At 32.3% G+C, this 20,982-nt stretch overlaps 2 protein-coding genes and 1 non-coding gene across 3 annotated transcripts; 2 read left to right on the plus strand and 1 right to left on the minus strand.

Annotated features, from left to right (window-relative positions):
* Positions 1-1,241: 1,241 nt before the first annotated feature.
* On the minus strand, positions 1,242-10,234 carry LOC109339365. The gene is made up of 10 exons (XM_019576788.1): positions 9,962-10,234; positions 5,349-8,100; positions 5,181-5,261; positions 3,685-3,837; positions 3,365-3,528; positions 2,949-3,096; positions 2,746-2,868; positions 2,016-2,103; positions 1,566-1,840; positions 1,242-1,386 (listed from the first exon to the last, which is right to left on the minus strand). Exons 2-9 carry the CDS (start codon positions 8,091-8,093, stop codon positions 1,647-1,649), a joined length of 3,696 nt encoding a protein of 1,231 aa, XP_019432333.1. The 5' UTR covers positions 8,094-8,100; positions 9,962-10,234; the 3' UTR covers positions 1,242-1,386; positions 1,566-1,646.
* Positions 10,235-14,299: 4,065 nt separating this feature from the next.
* LOC109339364 lies at positions 14,300-15,565 on the plus strand. The gene has a single exon (XM_019576786.1). The coding sequence runs from the start codon at positions 14,300-14,302 to the stop codon at positions 15,563-15,565; it is 1,266 nt and encodes a 421-aa protein (XP_019432331.1).
* A 1,701-nt stretch (positions 15,566-17,266) lies between these two features.
* TRNAR-CCG lies at positions 17,267-17,339 on the plus strand. The gene has a single exon. It is a non-coding gene; the product is annotated as a tRNA-Arg (tRNA).
* The last annotated feature ends 3,643 nt before the right edge of the window (positions 17,340-20,982 follow it).

A 20,982-nucleotide genomic window follows, 5' to 3' on the forward strand; every position in this document is an offset into this window, starting at 1 on the left:
AACAACACCTTCATTTGTGTATTCCAACGATCCCAATTCTTATCTGTAAGAACAGGTAGGCTCATTGATGGAAGATTGTTGTTATTCCCAACCATTGTCTTTGCCACAGATCAAACTTCTTCACACTTCTGCACCCCTTTCACACCAAGATCAGCAACCTTGATTTCTTCAGAACTGATTCACATGCAGTGAATTCTTCAGGTTGCAAAACAGAAGGAGAGTGTTTCAATGAAGATAGAAGATTTCCAGGATAGTAACGTGCTCTTGATACCAAATGTTAGATTTTAAAGAAAGAATGGAAGATTGTGAAGAGAAGAGAGTAGGAGAGAAGCAATGTCAATGAATATACATCTTATTAATCAAGAAGAAGAGTGTATGCCATTTATAGTAGGCAATCAAACCAACTAATAAAACAGAATTTTAAAATCCTACCAAAAGTGGAAAGTGTTAGTTAAACACAAACTAACTCTTAATCAATACAACTCAATCTATCCACTACTCAATCATAGCTTGGATTACAACTTATTTCTAACAGTACCAACAATGTATTGATTTAATGGTGTAACCTTTAGATATCTAGAACGATCAAAAGCTTAAGAGTTCAATTCGTGTTCGGAGATACCAAAAAAATTCTAGACAATTGTACCAAGCCCTTAATTGATAGAATCACAAGACAGTGATAATAATTGAATTTGGAAATTACAATTGTATGGTAATGTATTTTGGTGAATTGTGTGAGCTACCAAAAACACATTGGAAAAGCACTAATTGAGTACCAAGTTGCTAATTTATCTAAATATATTAACCTACTACAATAAGAAGAACCAAGAACATTACACTTATAGAAGGTGGTAATATTCTGTTGTACACAAAATTTCACTTATTAGTTGACAATGTTTCATTGCTAAATATGTATCATGACTACTTGTAAGGGTCTGCTTGGTTTACTGCAAATTTAGTAAATTTATATCTTCTAGGAAAGGTATCAAATATAACTAAATCTCAAGCAGATTTAGTACTATAATTCTCCCTATATATTTAACTTTTTATATGGTCATTTATAATCCACAAGTAACATAAATTTGCATTATTGAAACTGTTAAGGATTTATGTAACATATTTCCTCAAAAGAAAGTGTTATAAAATAACAAGCCTTCAGTGCAAGTTATCCACTATCTTTAGGGAAAACATCTATGTTACAAATTTCAAGACTTGAGAATGAAGAACAAAGGAATAAGAGAAACAACACAAACTATAATGCCAAATTTGCACTTATATTAAAGCATTAATGTACAACAAAATTTTGCTTAGTGTGGTACTGTATTATAAAAAGAAAATATCAACCGTACTGCCACACTCTCTGTATAACTTATTTCCTTGGAGTACGATTAAAGAGTGTAAAATCTATACTGACAGTGTAAAGATTTATACACATGTACTTCATCATCCACCATTGATTTGGATTACATTTTTCGAAAAGTCAATCAAATTAGATTTCAGTGATGAATGATACAATGATAGTGTATAAAACTCATACACTGTCGGTGCATTCATCTTTTTCTCACAATTAAATGAATAAATTTGACAGTATGCAATACTGCATTACAGAAAGAAGGGGAGGGGTGGACCATATTAGTAGCTCTAACTCATTTAGATGCCTTCTGGTTCTGTGTTTTAGTTTGGCTAGCTGCTGCGGACATTACGCGCAATCGACTCGCGATTTCGGTGAAGGACGGCCTGGTGGCAGGATTGGCTTCCCAACATTGCTCCATCAATGTTCTCCATTCAAGATCACAATGACTTGGAATGGTTGGCCTTAATGTATTATTTGCAATCCCACCTGCATGGGGAGACATATAAAGTTAGAAACTTTCCTTGGAGCAAAGAATGAAAATGAAAGGAAAATTGTATTGTTACTTTAATATACAAAGTAGAAACCTATTTCAAGGGGATGCAAAAAGACTCTAGTTCAGGAACTACAAAGATAAAAGAAGAGCATAAGAACAAAGATTTACCAATAATTGCACCATAGTGCATATTGGCATATGGCTCTTCCCCAGTTAGAATCTCCCACAATACTATGCCGAATGAGAAGACATCAACCTATAGATCAAAATGCAACTTCTGCAATCAATACTTGCAAGTAACAAAAGGTGGAGAAACACAGATAAAACGAAGAGAAATACGGTAATAAACTAAAATAGATTTCAAGACTTTCCTTCCGGTTACTACTGAGAGGTAAAAGTTACAAACATCCCGTAATATTAGAGAATAAGTAATGCAATTCGGAAAGTGACATCGGTCAATAGCAGTTAGTTAGTTAGTTAATAGGAGGTAGCTTACTGCGCACGTCACCTCCTATATTAGCTTCCCTAGCAAGTTTTCTAAACCTCTATATATAGAGATGATCAATCATTGTAATATTCAATTAACTCAATAAAATAAATTTCAGTTTCTGTTTCTTTGTCTCTCTCTTAAGCCTAGTTTCTCATTTTACACATAAGAATAAAAAGATTTTCAAAGTAGTTAAATAATTAAATAGGAGAATTTTAATGTTTAAAATGATCATACACATTATACAGGAATTTCCAGAAACCCTGAGTACTATGAAGTGCAAACTAGTTCAGAGAGTTTGGATGCCATGTGAGATGAAGGAAATTCCAACATTTAGAAGAGAAAAGCATTTCATTTCTGTGTCATGCAATTAGAGAAAAGTATTTCACAAGAGACAACTTGGAATTCTACCTTTTCCGAGACCTTGTTGCTGCTGCCATTAAGCAGCTCTGGTGCCATCCAAGGCAGAGTCCCCCGCACGCCACCAGTTACCAAGGTATTTCGTTTAATTTTTGACAAGCCAAAATCGCCAACCTGGGAAAACAAATTTATGTTTTCTCAACACTTAAGTTGTGATATTTCCAGTTCATAGAAAATAATCCCGGTATAGGTACCTTGCATATTGGCCGTAAAGGATCTTTCAAATTCACAAGTAAATTGTCACATTTTAAGTCAAAATGCACAATGTTTTTTGAGTGCAAATATTCCATTCCAAAAGCTGCATCCATTGCAATTATCAGTCTCTTGCGGCGATCAAGAACCCTGCAATCAAAAGTCATGCTAAGATTCTAATATCAAATTCATCAAGAAAACATTTTCATCACCTAAACCTTCATGCTTACATGACAAAGTTTAGTGACGCCTATCACTTAAGCATCTACCAAATCATGAAAGCTACCTAATATGTGGAAAAGTTTAATGCCTTCCATCTGACATAGTTATTACTAGTCAACTTTCATTTATTACACCTTGATCTTACAATTGCACTGTAGTAAAATAGAAATGCAAAAGCTATTTTTAAATGCATTACCTATCTTTACGAAGTAATATGTGCCTAAGAGCACCATCCACCATGTACTCTGTAACTGTGGCCATCGTTCCCCCTGGTCCATCCTGGACCACACCGTAAAATGCAACCACATTTGGATGATGAAGCTTGGAAAGAATGGCAGCTTCCCGCCAGAACTCTATAGTCTGAGAAAAGAAGCAAATACCATCTTGCTTGCATCAAAATCTACTCATTAAAAACATTCCTAATAATAGAGTGAAGAAGCATTTCTATTTCATTTAGATGAAAAAAGAAAAAAAAATAGTATGTGCTATCTAATAGGCAATTAAATAACAAGTTACCAGTCTCTCTTGCTCGGATGAGCGACCGGTGAAGCAGCTTTTTTTTATTCTTTTAATGGCAACATCTGTTCCTCTCCATTTTCCATGATATACAGTCCCAAAGGTACCAGAACCTAGCTCCCACAGCTCTTCAAGATCTTCATTTTTTATGACCTGCCAAATACATAACAAAAGAAATGAATTAAAGATTTCTAGGAGAACATTCAAGCAACACAATGTATGCATAATGAGATCAGTGAATGTTTTTAAAAGATATATAAAATTGCTACATTAGATGATATATCATGACCAAGAGCTTGATTCAATTGTCTGTAAAAACTTACTGAGACTGTACATGATAGAGATACAAAATATGCTTATGTAACAATGCCCAATGGCATCGAATGTTGCACTGCAATGTAGCAGCAAGACGAAAAAATAGTCAAGATGAGATAGTCTTGTGATGAATGAATGGACATACACGAAGATATAAGATCCTTTAATATGGGCAAGAGTTGCAATGGCACTTATTGAGAATGTGAAAAAAAATCCTAAGATGGTTTGGTCAAGTGAGGGGTAGAACAGATGAGGCTCTATAGAGAAAGAAAATCAAATGGAAGATAATTCAACTAAAAGGAGTAGAGGAAGATCAAAGAATACTTTACGAGAAGCTAAACCATGGATTAAATGAGTTTTCTAAAACGCCGTTAATAATAAAGCAAAAGGTTATGACATCATGGATCAATGTAGCAATCACTAGTGCGATAAGAGTTGAATACACAGCATATAATCTTTTCAAGTTGGCATTGCATCATAACCAACCCTAAAACCAAAGAAGCCTTAGAGCTAAACTCTCTTGAAAAATGTTGTAAACAGAAACAGCATAAAACTTTCCAAATGTTGCAACCCACCGAGGAACATGCACATGCCTCCCACTTGTACACCGAAAAATGCCCTAAGGCTGCAATCCTTAGTGCACGAATTTCCTTGCATTGAGCAAGACAGGCATCATATCATTATACATTTAACGACCACAATTTAAACCTAAACCCACTTATAAAGGCAATTTGACAGACCCTGTCACCAGATTTAATCCTCCCTTTTGATTCCAAGTCAGTCAGGTCAGCTACGTCAAAATATAAAGAAGAAGCATTTCAAACCTGACAGTGTCTGTGCTTCTCATCATGTTTAGGGAATCCAATTTCAGAAGAGTTTCGCAATAAAAAGAAAGTCAAGAAACCAACTACTAGTGATTTAATAAGAGAGCAAGAAACCAGTCCATGGAGTGTTAACCCTGGAAAGAATGCTAGAAAGGATTCTAATTGAAGGATTCTATTCAAAATCAATGAAACCTAGCAGATAGTTAAAAGATGAAGACTACGGAAATTAGTTCTTACTTCTTAAGACTTCTATATTCCCATAAACATACACCAACTGTATCAAAATATAAGAACTTCCTTTTTAAACAAAAATCATAGCCATGAACAAAGGTTGCATGTGCAAAATGTGCATTTTACCTGCACGGCATCAATATCAAAATCTCCCAAAGAAGGATCAAGAGGAGGCAGATTGCTATTTCTTGTTTCAAACTTCCCATCCTAAGTTCAAGCAGAAGATATTTGTCATTGAAAAAGCAGATTTACAAATTACACATATATTGAAACCAAAGCAAATTAAAATCATACCTCATACTCTGACTCTGGTGCTCTTAGGCTTTCCATGATAGCATCAAACTGCATACTTTCTGTGTCCTTCACTAGGGATCGAGATTCATCATAATTGGAGCTCAGAACATTGGTTTCTGTGCCAATCCTTGGATGTAAGTCCTGATTTTCTTCACCATAACTGAGGTGGGAATCTGCATGGTCTAGAGGAAATCCATCAGTTGTTAGAGGCATAAAGTGGTGAGCTATATTATCTCCTGATTTTCCTATTACGGGTGAAAAACCAAGATGATCCTGGTCAATAAGAGATACATTTTCAAGCCCTTCCTGTGCCAAAATTTGAAAATATGACCATGATTTAGGTTCATGATTTTCCATATTGATGCTTAAACCTACTCCATCTGTGGCTAGTGGGTGGAGAGTTGAAGGATCTTCTCCAAGTATTGCTTTAGAGAATATATCAGAAAGTAAATCACGGGGAAACCGGTCATCAATATCAATAAGAATGTCACTTTGTGCTTGTCCGGAAACAACGTTTGCGGGGGAATCTTGAGAAACATCTTTGGTTATGTTCCCGATTAAAGAAACAGGCAGTGGTTGCACTATATAATTATCATTAGACTCCTTTCCATAGGCATCACCCCAATCAATCTCTGGAAGACTGGAAGCTGGATCATCATGATGCTTAACAGAGGAAACATGATCCAAAGCAGGAAGGTTTGATTGATCATCTTTGGTTTTCGTTTTGTCAAGCAAGGGGCTGAAACAATCATCTTTTACCACATCTTTACTTCCATCATTGTTCTGTGATACCTGATTCAACTCAGGATCCATACGCTCAGATGGGTTTGATTTAGTCTGGCTGTTTGTATCAGGGAATGGCTTGTTCATTTCGGGCTTGGCAAACCCGTTGTCAATGGTATGGCCATCTGCAGGCAAGCACTTTGCTGCAGTACTCAACTCCTCAGTAGGATTCGGAAGATTACCATCATGCAAGTTGTCACCAGATTCTGTTATTGAATCCTCTGGGTTGACATCAGAAAGTAAGTCTGAAACATGAAACTGAGAATTGAGGTTGTCATCTGACTTTGAGGACCGATTCAGCAACTCTACTTGCTCCTTGGGAGATCTTTCTGAACAGTAAACTCTTTCAGGAAGTGGGGGAGGATGAAGACACGTCAAATCAATTCCATTGGAATGGGAATCAACATTAGCAGGAACGAACACACTGCTTGATGTAGAGGTCTCATCATGATCCTGGTGCTCAACCTTCTTTGTTGAAGGCAGATGCTCCTCGGGCATGGTAACTACACTTGACGCTTCATGACTAATATTTTCCAAGTAGCCATCAAAAGGCTGTGAGGGAGCTGGGGTTTCCGAGGATAAAACTTCACCGGTGTCACTTCCCTGTTGAACTGAACTATCACCTATCTTTTTCTCTTGCATCATTGGTATTTCTGAATTTTGTATTTGAAATCCTCTTGGTGGAGGATTTTCATTCAGAACCCCTTGTAGATTGTTCAGTACACGAGGAACTATAGAAATAGGAGTCTCTAAAATCAAAGGGTTATGAGAAGGATTAAGTCCATGGAGAACATGATATTGATGATTAGTATCTCCAGCTTGCACTATTTGGTCACCATAAGATAGTTGATTGGTTTCATAAGAATTTGAAAAAGTTAGTTGTTCTGATTGTGAAAACTGAGTAGCCAATGAATAGTCAAATGTGTTAATCAAGAGAGCACTGCTTACACCAACAGATTCTACAGCAACTCTACTAGTCTCCCTCTCCATATTTTGTCTGTCCAATTCACGTATATCGTTTGCTGAAAAGCTGACACCAAGTGCAGTTGAGTGGTTTCCTGATCCCAAGTCCATACCGTTAACAGCAACAACATACTGGACCTCAGAATCATCACCCGTGCTACTGCTACTGAGAGCAAACTGAGCATCATCCAAATCACTCATTGAGAACAAAAACATCCTAAGCTTTTGTTGGTATTCTCTACCTTCTAAATGATTACATTCCTCCATCATATTCTGCAAATCCTCATCAGATGATACAGATATCAAAGCATCAAGATCTTCCCCAGGAAGTTGATACTTCAGTACATGAACCTGATTGTATATTAACAATGCCTTCTGTATAAGCTCCTGCCAAGATATATCCTTTCTAATACGAAGAATTCGTGTTTGACCTCCAACATACCTTAGCTTTCCGTCACTCGGTCGTGGTAATATTCTACCACGAAAGCTACAAAGACACTTAATCATCATTGATGAGCTATTATAACCTCCAGAAGACCCATGCCCATGCAAAAGTCGAGTATTCTCCTGATTCAATGAAGTTCTTGGCATTGGTCGAATTGACCCATAATTGCTTCTGTCTCCATGTACTGATGTACCCTGTCTGTTAAACTCTGCTGGAACTTTCTCGCCTATTGAGAGCATAGAAATTTTTGACCCACTTTCAGAACCTGCGTGGTTTAATACAGGCTTCTTGAGGTTCACCCTGTCTCGCATAAATTCAAGAGAAAATTCCTCACCAGTTTGTATTGAATAATTAAGTACTGCTTTAGCATCCAATGTGTTATGGTCAAGTGGTCTTCTACTAATATAAACACCATTCATGGGGTCCTGCATTATCGACTGTGATACAGGATAGAATTCCTCCTTTCTAGGTTCCATGGTAATGCACTGAAGCTGCTTGTGTAATATTGATTGTTCCATCACGCTGTATTTTTTGTTTATAAGAGAAGAGTTCATTTCGAAACTGAGTAAAAAATAAGTTCTAGACTTTTAGTATATGAAGAATCTGAAATCTTAGAACTCTCAAGGTAAGACCAAGTGATTCAAATTTGAGCAACAAATTAAAATACAAATAGATTGTCTTGTCACTAAAGATGGAAACAAATGTATTTTACATCTACAGTCAACTACTATTGTTGAGGAAAGATGGAAAAGTCTCATTGAATGACAGAGATATGAAGGAAAGATAAAAAACTATTTTCACAAGCTTTTCAGTGATGAGCATAATTCTTTGCTTTATAATAAACTAAACATGAAAGAGAATGATCAAAATTATACATTTTATCATAAAATTTGGGAGTTTGAGGTGAAAGAAGCTTTAAAAAGGAACATAGAATGACAAAGTGGTTGGACCAGATAATATATCTATTGAGGACTGAAAGGTTCTAAGAGAGCATAGCGTTAGTTGGCTCACAGAGTTGTTTAATGAAATCATGAGATGTATGAATATGTCAAGCAAATGAAGAAGCATTTTAATCCCTAATTATAAGAAAGAGAGCAACATATAAAATTGTTCAAACTAAGCTCATTAGCCATACTATGGAGCAATGGGAGAGGATAACTGAGCATGGGTTAAGACAAGAGACATGCTACACTAAAAATCAATTTGGTTTTATATCAAGGAAGTCGACTACATGCTAAGACAATTGTTGGAGAGATATTGAAGAAACAAAAGGAACTAATACATGATTTTCATTAATTTCGAGAAGGCGCATAATAAGGTGCATACAAAGGTATTGCGGAAATCTATAGAGAAGAAAAGTGTTTGAATGGTTTACATTCGAGCAATCGGATATGTATGATGGGATCAAAACCATTATGAGAACACAAGATGAGATCTCAGAAAATTTTCCTCTTATCATAGAACTACAGCAAGTGTCAACATTGAGCCCCTACTTATTTACATTGGTCTTGGATGTGCTTAAGAAACATACCAAGAAGCGGTGCCAAAAGCATGCTTTTTGTGAATGATATTGTCCTAGTTTGAGACTCGGTAGAGGAGAATTAAATGAGAAATTAGAAAGGTGTAGACAAGTTTTAGAAGCACATGTCTTTCATATTAGTCAAAGTAAGATGCAGTATATGACGTGTAAGTTTAGAGAGAAGCGGGCAACCCCATTAGAGGTAAAAATTGGATATCATATCATACCAAAAGTCACTAGATTTATTAAGTATCTTGGGTCAATCATACAACATGATAGTAAAATTGACGGGGATAAAAATCATAGTTTTCAAGAGGGCTATTATATGTATGGATTGTGGGCATAATAAAACTAGGGTATAAGTATAAGATCTCATAAGTCGTCTTCCACTGACAACATACTCACAGATCAGTTAAGAAATCTTTGCAGGACTGTGGATGCTTAATCTTCTGGATGGAAGAGGAAAAATATATGATAAAAATTTATTTTCATATTTATAGGTATGATTTGTATAACCACACATCAAAGTCATGTGCAAGCTTACAAGTGGCATATTTCTGATATAAATTACACACATAAAGTCTTGCCACTAAAATTAGGGAAACTTGTAATCTCTGCAATCATGGGTTAAGCCGTTAAGATATAAAAAAGGTACTGTAAATTTATATGGGAAAACAAGATAAATTATTTCTAGATATATTAAATACACATTTTCCAATAAACCAGACCAGCACACAACCAGTACAAGATCCTATGTTATTTTTCTTCTCTAACCTCGTACTATCAAAACAAAAACAAAACATAGGCATGCATGAATATATTAATAGTTCAAACTCACACCGAAGCAAAAACATTTATAAAAACAAAAATATAAAACATAACAAGAAACTGAATCTAGGGTACCTGATGAAAAAGGGAAAACCTTGTCTTTACAATTGCTGAAACTGGAACCTAAATCCACCACCATAGTTGAAGAATAATTGAAGAAAAAAGAATTTTGAAGCGGAGAAGGAGGTTTCAGTGGAAAACCAAAAGAACCCATTTTGGGTTTCTCTTAGTTTTTCCCATTTATGATTTTGTTTCAGAGTATGGAATCTGCTTCTGCTTCTGCTTCAACCCTTCTCTGTTTCCTGCAAAATCACGCCACTTTCTCTCTCTCTACCTCGAAATATTTGTCTGCTATTTTTTATTTTACGATAAAATACTATCCAAGTTACGAAAACACCCCTAGTGATTTGTTGTTGTTACTGGTATATCATGGCCACGTGTGACTTTTAAGAATGCACCAAATCGTAACTGCCAACAGAACATTAAAGTTTTAGTCTTAATATTCTGGTGACGTAGCTTAGTACCTGGAATATTGGATTATCATCATTTGAATAAATCATAGGGAGGTGGACTCACCAATTTTAGGGTTTAAGGACAACATATAAATCACCATTACATAAAAAAAATTACTTCATCTGATTTTTATTTCAGATTTTTCAATTACAAAGATTAATAAAAATAGTTGATTTAATTAAAATAAAAATAAAAAAATAAGGACAAAAATACATTAACTCTTTTAATGTTATAGTGTTTTCATTGGATAGTCAACAATAAAATTTTAATTTAATAGGGGAAATAAGGTAGGAAATAAAAAGTTATTCCATCTGATTTCTATTTGAAAGAAATTTCAGTTTCAAAGATTAATAAAAATAGTTGATTTAATTAAAATAATAATAAAATTAAATAGGACAAAAATGCATTTACTCTTTTAATGTTATAGTGTTTTCATTGGATAGTCAACAATAAAATTTTAATTTAATATTGAAAATAAGGTAGAAAATATTAAATGTATCATACAACTATTTTTTCATCTCAAATTTGCCTCGATTTTAGTTCCTAAAATGTTGTATTCGGACCCTTAACTTCAATTGAATTAGTTCATGAAGAGTTTATGAATTATCCAATTCAACTCATTAGCTCGATTAGTGAATTCATCAAATCAATTAATGATTATGCATGACTATAAAAATTTTTTTCCTATTTTTATGTATATTGTGAATGATATATATAATAGCCAATTCAATAACTTAATGAACCAATGGGCGTTGGCTCAAGTAGTATGTTTGATTCTCCTTAAGCAAGAACCTTTCCATGTGAGAAACAAAAAAAAATTAATCTTAATTTTTTTTATTTCAAAATAACTTCAAACTATAATTATTAATAATTTTTTTGCCATGTATCACAATTCTCATCTACTCTCTTGGCTACTAGAGAATATCCTCATCCCCTAATCAGTTAACATGCAATTGGCTAATGACTCATAAACAACCTACATCCAACTAATTAACAAATCAAGTCTCCAACTACTTTCAAATTTTAAAAGAGAAAAAGAAAAACCTCCCTAAGATAATTACAATAAATTTAACTTATGGGAAGTAGAAAATTTGAATTTTCACCTATTTACGTAAGAATATTTTGAAAATTCTAAAAATATACTCAATTCATACATTTTAACTAAACACGAGAATATTTAAGTACAGAAATAATCAAGTCATTTATTATCAAACATTGAATGTTTTTTCTCTAGTTTTTTGTATTATCAAGAATATTATTATTTTACCTTTTTGAGTAAGAATCTAATCTATTTTGGGTGTATAGTTATCGTTCTAAAAAAATATCATTGTGAGGAATTAAACATTTGACTTTTTTAATTGTTTTAGAAATTTAATGAAACCATACATCTAAATAGGAAAATATATCACATTTATAGAAATTGACCAAAAGCCTTTTCTAGCACTTAAAAAATGGTGTATAGTAATTTATATATATATATATTATTAGTATAAAAATTTATATACAAATAATACATTATCTATCATTAATTTGTATTCAATTCAATAATATAATCAAATCATATTATACCTTCCTTAAATAGATGTGACCTTATTACTTAAAGAGGGCAGACTAGTGCTGCTGAATGGTGTAACATGTTTTCATCACTATATTTGTATTACATAATAATTATAAATATTAATGATATAATGATAATATAAAAAAATGTTATATTATAGATGTATATATATTCATTTTCTTTAGTACTAGTATATTGACATGCACTGTTGTGCTTGTCAACCCGCTTTCCTATCGTTTGTAATGTATAGTTTGTATTTTATAAATTCAAATATAATTTTTTGCGCTAAATTTACGGTTGAATTTATTCAATTAGTCTAATATTCAATTTTTTAAATACACTTTTAAAATAAGAAGATAATAAGGATAAAATAAGAAAATAATATTATATGGTTTTTTGGTAAATACAAAAAGATATTGAAGGCTAAATAGGAAAACACAAATTATACCATGATGAGTGGTTATTTTGTGTTTTCCCTTTATTAATAGTATAGATATAGATATTTGAAATTGTTTGTTTTGGGTTTGAAGTTTTAAAAAATGAAATGATTATCACCTAACATAACCTGTCAGATTTATGGTGCTGCAAAATCTTCTCCAAATATAATAGTATTATTAAATCTTTCACGAAATTTATTTAATGACACTTTTATTTGATGATGACGTTTATATGTTTAAAATTATTTTGACGCTGTTCTATACCACACGCTCTTTAACATTTTTCTAATATCCTCTTTGTTATTTGGAGCAACATTTAAGGTGCATTTGATAAAAAAAAAGTGTGAATCAATTTGATTTCACAGATGATATCACACAATAAAAATTATTACTCTCTAATTAATCTTTATATATATGTCTAAATATAATGAAATATAAATGTAAGGTAGCAAAATTCTACATCTGTGAAAAATAAGCATATTAATAATTAAGATTGAGAAATAGCAATAGGAGAATATGTAGGCCTACCGATATAAAATGGATCCACCAGGAATAAACCTACATAATAAATACTTTAGAAGAACAGTCTCAAGTTTAAAGGGCCCAAAATTTAGATTGGCTCATATATGCTTAAAAAGGTTAAGATCGAGTAACAAAGATACTTAAGAAAAATTTAATATATGAAGGCATCTATGAGTCACCCTAAAGTATAATCATACAGGTTTAGAGTCATCATATACTCAAAGTAAACTTAGATGCATCTTGTTTGTGAAACTAATAGTTAGAAAATAAAAATCATAAATAGGAACATTAATGCGCAAGTCTATATTTACCTACTATTAATAAAAAAAATTGTAAACTAGGTGACTTAAATTAACTTATACTTACTATTTTCTTACTAATAATATGTATTTTCAACTAATATCTTATTATTGTCTAAAAATTATATCGTCATTACCACTCATAATACATTATATTTGTTTTTTAAGTTAGTCTATATATTATTTATTCATGTAAGTATTAATTCATCTATTAAATATAATCGACATAATTTAATTTCTCATATTTTAATCTATAGTTTATTATCTCTCTAATATTAAATAATCATTATAACTTTAATATTCCTAATATTTTCTTGAATTTGATCTTTCTTATTTTATTTTGTTCTTATTTAATCTAATTTTACTTCTGTCTTAAATTAAAAAAAAAAACAGAACCAATCGCAACTCTCCACACAAACAAAATCATAACTGTAAGATAAGGATGACTAAATCTAAATAATGATTTGAAAATTAAAAAATAAATCTTATCCAATGAAGGGAACAAATCTCTTTATTAAGAATAAATTATACTGACACTCCCTGAATTTTTGCAAAAGTATAAAAATCACCCCTCACTTCTTTACACCCACACAAACCCCTAGTTTCTATGAATCAGGGGTTTGTATAGGTATAAAAAGTGAAGAATGATTTATATAATTTTATTTAGTTAGAGGAATGTAATTTGAATTTACTCATTTATTAATGATAAGTCCTAACAAATTAGTTGGGTTAGATTTAGACACTATAACAAATTAGTGCACACAGAAAATCACTTCTCCTCACACAAAGACCTCTCTAGTAGATTATATTATTTACAATTTGAGTACTATCTTTTTTTTATATTTGGGTTAGATTTCGTTTTGGTTAAGGTATCTTATCTTATTTTTACTCTTCCTAAGGATGATAATATAAATTTATTTTGATAGTTTTAGATCAGATTTTATGAGTAGATTCTTTTCAATTTTTCAGGATATCACTTTATTATATAAACCTATCTCATGCACCAAAATTAAACCTAATTTCCACTTCTTCTAAATACACACATAATAATCACACCTCTCTTCTAAACTGCATCATTAGGGTTATGTCTGCTCCTACTGCAGAGATGATATGTTCCATGTCATATGGAGGCAATAGCAATTGGTCAGGTCTACCATTAGATTTAATGGAACTCATTTTGCAAAATTTAACCATTATGGATTACCTAAAGTGTCGTCAAATATGCAAATCTTGGCAAAATATGGTTGATGATGCCATTTCAACCAAAGGAAAATGCCCTCCAAAACCTCATTTTCCATTACTATTACACCCTACTCATACAATTCTACACCCTATAGACCTAATAGAACAAAAATACTACACCTTGCCAACTGAACTCAAAGATGGGACTAGTCTCAAGTGGTTGATTGGGGAAAAAACTTGGTGCAGCCAAAGAAACAATGTAGAGCATTATGTGAATGTTTTTACTTCAGTGGAGGGTTGGTTGGTCATTCAAGATTATTTTAATAAGCGATGGAAAGAACAATACCAATTTTGGGGATTAATTTGTTTCTACAATCCAGTGTCTAGAGCTATGATCAAGCTTCCGAAGCTGTGTTTCACTACAGAAGAAAATGATTCTTATGAATCAAGTAAGGTTGTGGTGTCCTCTAAACCAGATTGTGAAGAATCCATTGTGGTAATTTTACTTTTCCAATATTATTCTGATCATAGGCTATTTTTTTGCAATGTGAGAGGCATTTCATGGACTGAAATTGAAATAAAACATTCCCCAGAGATTTGTTATTCAGATATCGCTATTCATGGTTCCAAATTATATGCTATTACTAAGGTTGGATGTTCTGAGTATGTGGTGGTTTATAATCTCAGCAACCCTAATGTTGTCACGTCTGAAAGAATAGTTATGGTGCAGCAAGGTTTTACGTTTCCTCATTGGAAACTTGAGTGTTATGCATATGAGAAATCTTTTCTGTTAATAGATTCTACATGTGGGGATTTGTTCATAGTTCAGTGTAAGCTAAGATATGAAGATGACTTTGGGCAATGGCCAAAAGAATTTGCTGTTTATAAGTTGGATAAGAGTGGTCCTAGATGGTTGAAAATTGAAAGCTTTGATGATAGGGTTTTGTTATTAGATGACAAAGGGGTTCAGTTCACAACAAACCTTGATGGTTCATGCATGAAATCAATGTCAAGAAATTGCGTTTATTTCTCTCTCTCAACCAAGTTTTCTAGAGAGACCGTTAATAGTGTTGGAGTCTTCTCCTTAATTGATAAGGAAATCAAGTGTTTTCTCCCCTTTTTAGTCCATGAAGTGGGAAGTGTATGGTTCACACCTAGTCTATGGTAGAACAATAATGTTGATATATATATCAACTTTTGAAATAATTTTCTGGACACAAACTGTAATATTTTTTTATTTTGCTGCAATTACTACATGTTATTTTTTGTGTTTAACTATTATTAAACTTTATATTCATATACTGTTTCAGTAAAGTTTTGTGTGATTATTACTGGCGAAAACATAAGCAAATCCATAAGACTATATATTAACACCTATAAAACTTTATATTCATATACTTAGGCAAACAACATCATAGATGGTCTTGATTGAAGGTACCAGAACCTTCAAGATACACATTCCCAAAGGTACCAGAACCTTCAAGATCTCCACTTTTGATGAACTACCAAATACATCATATTAAATATACTGAAATCAAAACAAATTAAAACAAAAGTTTGTTATGCGAGTCATATATCTTAATTTTATGAGGAGATAAAATTATTAGACATAGAGCTTTATTGTATAAGTTATTAGATTGACTAAGATATTAACTTTTAGTTATATTGAAGTCATTGTATAGAATAATCATTACTCAATGAATTTTATTTAAAAATCAGATGTGTAAAGGTAGTAAGTGTGAAGTTCAATCTCAACTCACTTTCCTATTATATTACATATTCGATTAATTGTATCCCCATATTAAATAACCCTTTCAACAATATCTTAAAATAATAATTTTTACTTGAAAGACTAGTAACAAACAACTCCCTATAAATTCAACAACCCCTTTCTCTGTATTTGTTTGCCACTTGGTAATTTTATACTACAATTTATCAATCAGCGAGCAACCATAGTGAATATTTTGGGATTGAGAGGCTTGAATGTTGTTATAGAAAGAAAATGATAAAGTACAGTAAAAATACAAAAAAATTAAAATTTTCACACATGCATAAATTAAACCAAGCTAGCTTCTAAAAACTATGCCAAAGTCTTGACCATCGCCCCCTAACATTCCAGGAGATGGTGATTATTGAGAACCTCTTAAGAGTTTAAGGTTGTGAGCACCATTACATTGCATGACCATAATGGTTTAAAAGTCATGAATATAATTAGTTTAAGGAATATGTAATTACATCATTGCATAACATTACTCTTTATCCAAAGGAAAATGTTAGTAATCTTGTCAAAGAATTTAGTGGTGCTACTTTAACTTTTTGTCATTATTACTAAATGGTGCTGGTTGTTGTGCATACTGTTTTTGGAGTAGGCGTTGAACCTATTTAATTATTTCTTTTGTTGTAATGTTTAGTTAAATATATGGATGAGAGTATTATTTGTTTTCCTAATTTTTTATTTTCCTATCTAATGAATTTTATTGTTGAACAAAAAAACTAAGTAAAGTTTTTTGTTTGAAGGGAGAATTTAGTGAAGTTAAAGGAACTCGATATGAATTTGGGCTTCCTCCTTAGACATCAAATTATCTTTATGTTTCATTTGTTATGCTGCAACGCAATATTATCCATTCAAATAATTTAATTAAATTGAGAAGAAAAAAAGATTGATTGTTGATCTATTCCACACTTTCCTTCTCAGAATTCTTCCTCAATTGTCAACAGATAATAAAAGAGGAATTAGGATTGATTTTTGTCAATATGGTTCTGATAAAGGATATATTGTTTTAGAAAATAAAACCCATTAGCTCTCAAAATATATCAGTGTTTGCAAGTATATAATTAATATGGTAACTGAGTCTTCTAAAAACAAATTGATCGCGTGGCCTAATGGATAAGGCGCTCGTCTCCGGAGCGGGAGATTGTGGGTTCGAGTCCCATCGTGATCGAAGTTAATATTTTTGTGAAAAAAGTATTGTTCTAATATCACTAATGTTCTTCCATGAAAAATTTGTATGTGTAGTTGTGTACACTTCTTTCACTCTTGAACAAAGGAGTTGGTGATTAGTACGTCCTAAACAAAGTTGTGTTGAACAAATTAGCATGTGTACGCTTCTTATAATAATAAAGAGATTCAATTATTAAAACTTCATGTGATTCACAACTTCCAGTTTTTTCTTCTTAAAAGCATTGTTTGATTTATATAATAAATAATCCAAATTATTTTTTATTCTTTAAAGAGACATACTAAGTACAATGGTCAATTTGTCACTCTTACAAACTTAATTCTAGGAGCTTCAGACTTGATTATATAAAATTTGCTAAACATCAAATCCAAACAACCTTTACCTTAATGGGTATGGCCACTGGGAAAGCAGTATACATTGTTGCCTTGTGCACTTCAATTATCATGAATGATAAAGAACATTGATCTTTACTTAACAATGAAACTACTTCCCATAATTCAATGACATGGTATCAGCTCATATATAAATCAGGATCATATCATTTTTTTTATGCAATTGCTTTGAGATATAAGTTGTTATTTTTACATTTTCATTGAAGGATAGAAGTGTTATATCGTTATATCTAAATGATGAAAATATTATATCATTATATTTTCTATGTTGTTTTTAATGCACTTGCCTCTTCTCTCCAGTACTAGAGACGATCCTAACTGTATATGAATACTTACTACATAATCTAAAACTCAACTAACTACATAATAATCGGCATGGTTTGTTGTTGCAAATTAGGGAGACTTTGTATGTTGTTTGTTTTCACATACTTGTCATTGTGAAGTAGTTTATCCATAATGTTAAAGTTACTGTAAATGACAGATTGAAGCATAGTGATAAGCTGAATGACACATAGAAGCTATGTTTTGAAAATGGCAAATATTGCATCCGATTTTTCCATCAAACTACTAGCTCTAGTTACTTGGACATACTAACAAAATGTAACTTTGTCATATGGGCTACAAATAGAAATCTACCTATTACAAATGAATCTCACATTCTATCTTTAGACCACTCTGGTGTATTTAAGATTGAATAACAAGATTGAGAGCCAATAATTCTTTACTCTCCTCCACCTCAATCTACCAACAACATTGTGACTACCTTATTGGATTCATGCAACTTTGTGGTGCAAAAACTTAACCTCAACGGATCCATCAAGAGAGTGTTGTGGCACAATTTTGATTATCCCACTGGTACTTTGTCCCATGGGATGAAGGTAGGTGTTAATCACAAAACATGTCATAATTGGTCACTGATTTCATGGGTGAGTGAAAGTTTTCCCTCTTATGGTACCTCCAAGCTTGAATAGGAACCAAAAGAAGGGGAATTAGTTATCATAAGAATAGGGAAAGTGCATTGGAAACGTAGAAAACTAATAAAAACAGGTTTGAGCACATTCGAGAAGATTCCCAACACATATATAACTATGACATAGCCTCAAATGAGGATGAATATTTCTTCACATTCACTTCAAATGAAGAACCTATTACATGGACTATGTATGAAACTGGACAAGTGATAAGTTCAGATGGAAAAGATGTAGCAAAGGCAAATAAGTGTTATCGATATAATAATGATGTATGCTGCCAAAATGGGAGATACCTACGTGTAGGGATACTAGTGATGTATTTGAGGGCATGACAAGCCTCTTTAATTTGTCTAAGGGATACAAGATATGAAACAAATCATAGTTATGGCATAGGTGATTTATAGGCTAGTTGTTGGAGCAAGTGCACCAGATGTTGGATTCATGTCATTTGATAAGGATGATGAAACTCGATGTATTTTTTTTTTGGGAAATCATTGGAAAGTATTATTTCACTCAGTGTCCGCCAAAAGTTTAACATGATAGAAAAGAAAACACGTCACAAAAATAATTTAATTAGTCTACTATCATTTTACTGATTCCTCCCTCATTTTTTATATTTTTAATTTTTTATCATTTAAGTTTTACAGAATAGTAAGGATTATTATTGTACTCTACTTGAGTCACAAATAGTACGTGATTAGTTTAAAATCATATTTTTAAATTTTATGTATCGCGCCCTGATTTTCGGTTGCACGACTTTGTTTAGAGTCGCCACTACATTTTATAGTTAAAAATGTAGAAAAATATTTTAAGCCCAATTACCTTGGGCTTTTGGATTTTTGATATCCAAGTTCGGGAGTCGGTTACAGGATAGGGAAGGTATTAGCATCCTACCGCCCAACTTTATTATTATTATTTTTTTTTGTTATTAAATTATTTGGTTAATTGATTAATTTAAATGATCAAAACTATTTATTTATTTATTTATTTTAGTTAAGTCTGACAAGATTGACCCTGGTCCTACGTATCCCTATTAAGGGAATCAAGGCTTACGTAGTTCTTTAATTAGAAAAGGTTAATTTGATTAGACTTAAAAAGTTGAATTTACTCGAAATTGAAATTAATAGACGAAGAGTCAACCTAAGTTGAATATTATTATTTGTTATATTTTTAGTTAACCCAATAATTTAGATTTAGGAACGACCGGAACCTTATCAACATAAATTTAGTATTATTATTTCCTATATTTTTGGTTAACCTAATCTTTTAGATTTAGTAACCTTATCACCATAAATTTAGTATTATTATTTATTATATTTTTTGTTAACCCAATCACTTAGATTTAGGACCTTATCAACATAGATTTAATATTATTATTTTGAATTTTAAAGATCCACCACAATAACATGTTTCAACTAAAACTTTAATGAAATCAATTTATTTGTATACATAGCCTAAAAAATTCAATTGATAATATAATAAATCATAATGGGATTTAAACTTGCTGGTGGCCCAAGCTGATATTTGCAAAATAGAATTGGCTTTGCATTTTAGGTTAGAATTATAGAGAATTAGGAATTTAGGAGGAGAGCTCCCGACTTTGTGCCGCCAGCCTCCAGGTCTTGGATAAAGAGGGGTTCTGCTCCGACGAGGTGGTACTACAACTTGGACGACGACAATGGTGGCAGGAAATGTGTGTGAAGAAGATCTTTGCTCCTGACCTTGACACGGTTTTGATGAAGACACCAAAATCATCAAAAAGAAGAAAAGGAAGAATACTTAAGAAGACAAAGACAAAGAAGAATAAAGCTTCAAGAAGATTAGATTAAGTCTCTATAGGCACTTCTATTCTAAAACTCTTATTTATGCAAAGTAGTAATGTTCAAAACTATTTTTAAAGAATAATGAAACACTTTGAAAATACTTAAAACAAATTTTGAAAAGATGTGTAACGAGTTACTTGATTCAAGTAACAAGTTACATGTGAGAGAAAAAGAGTTATCCAACTTAAAACTGCTCAGAGTAATCCATTACTGCATTTGAGTAACAGATTACCAGTTTTACAAAAGTTGAGTAACCGATTACGTGTAATCGATTACTCAAATTCGAATTTAAAAATCAAGTGGATAGTATGTTTCGGTAATCGATTATCCAATGACAGTAATCGATTAGTGAGGATTGTTGAATGAGATTTCAGATTTCAAAACGAAATGGTTTAACTCCAAACAAAATCTCTTCACTCCAAACAACTCCTACACTTTC

The sequence above is a fragment of the Lupinus angustifolius genome, unplaced genomic scaffold (assembly GCF_001865875.1).
Source record: "Lupinus angustifolius cultivar Tanjil unplaced genomic scaffold, LupAngTanjil_v1.0 Scaffold_74_7, whole genome shotgun sequence".
In the NCBI taxonomy this organism is placed as follows: Eukaryota; Viridiplantae; Streptophyta; class Magnoliopsida; order Fabales; family Fabaceae; genus Lupinus; species Lupinus angustifolius.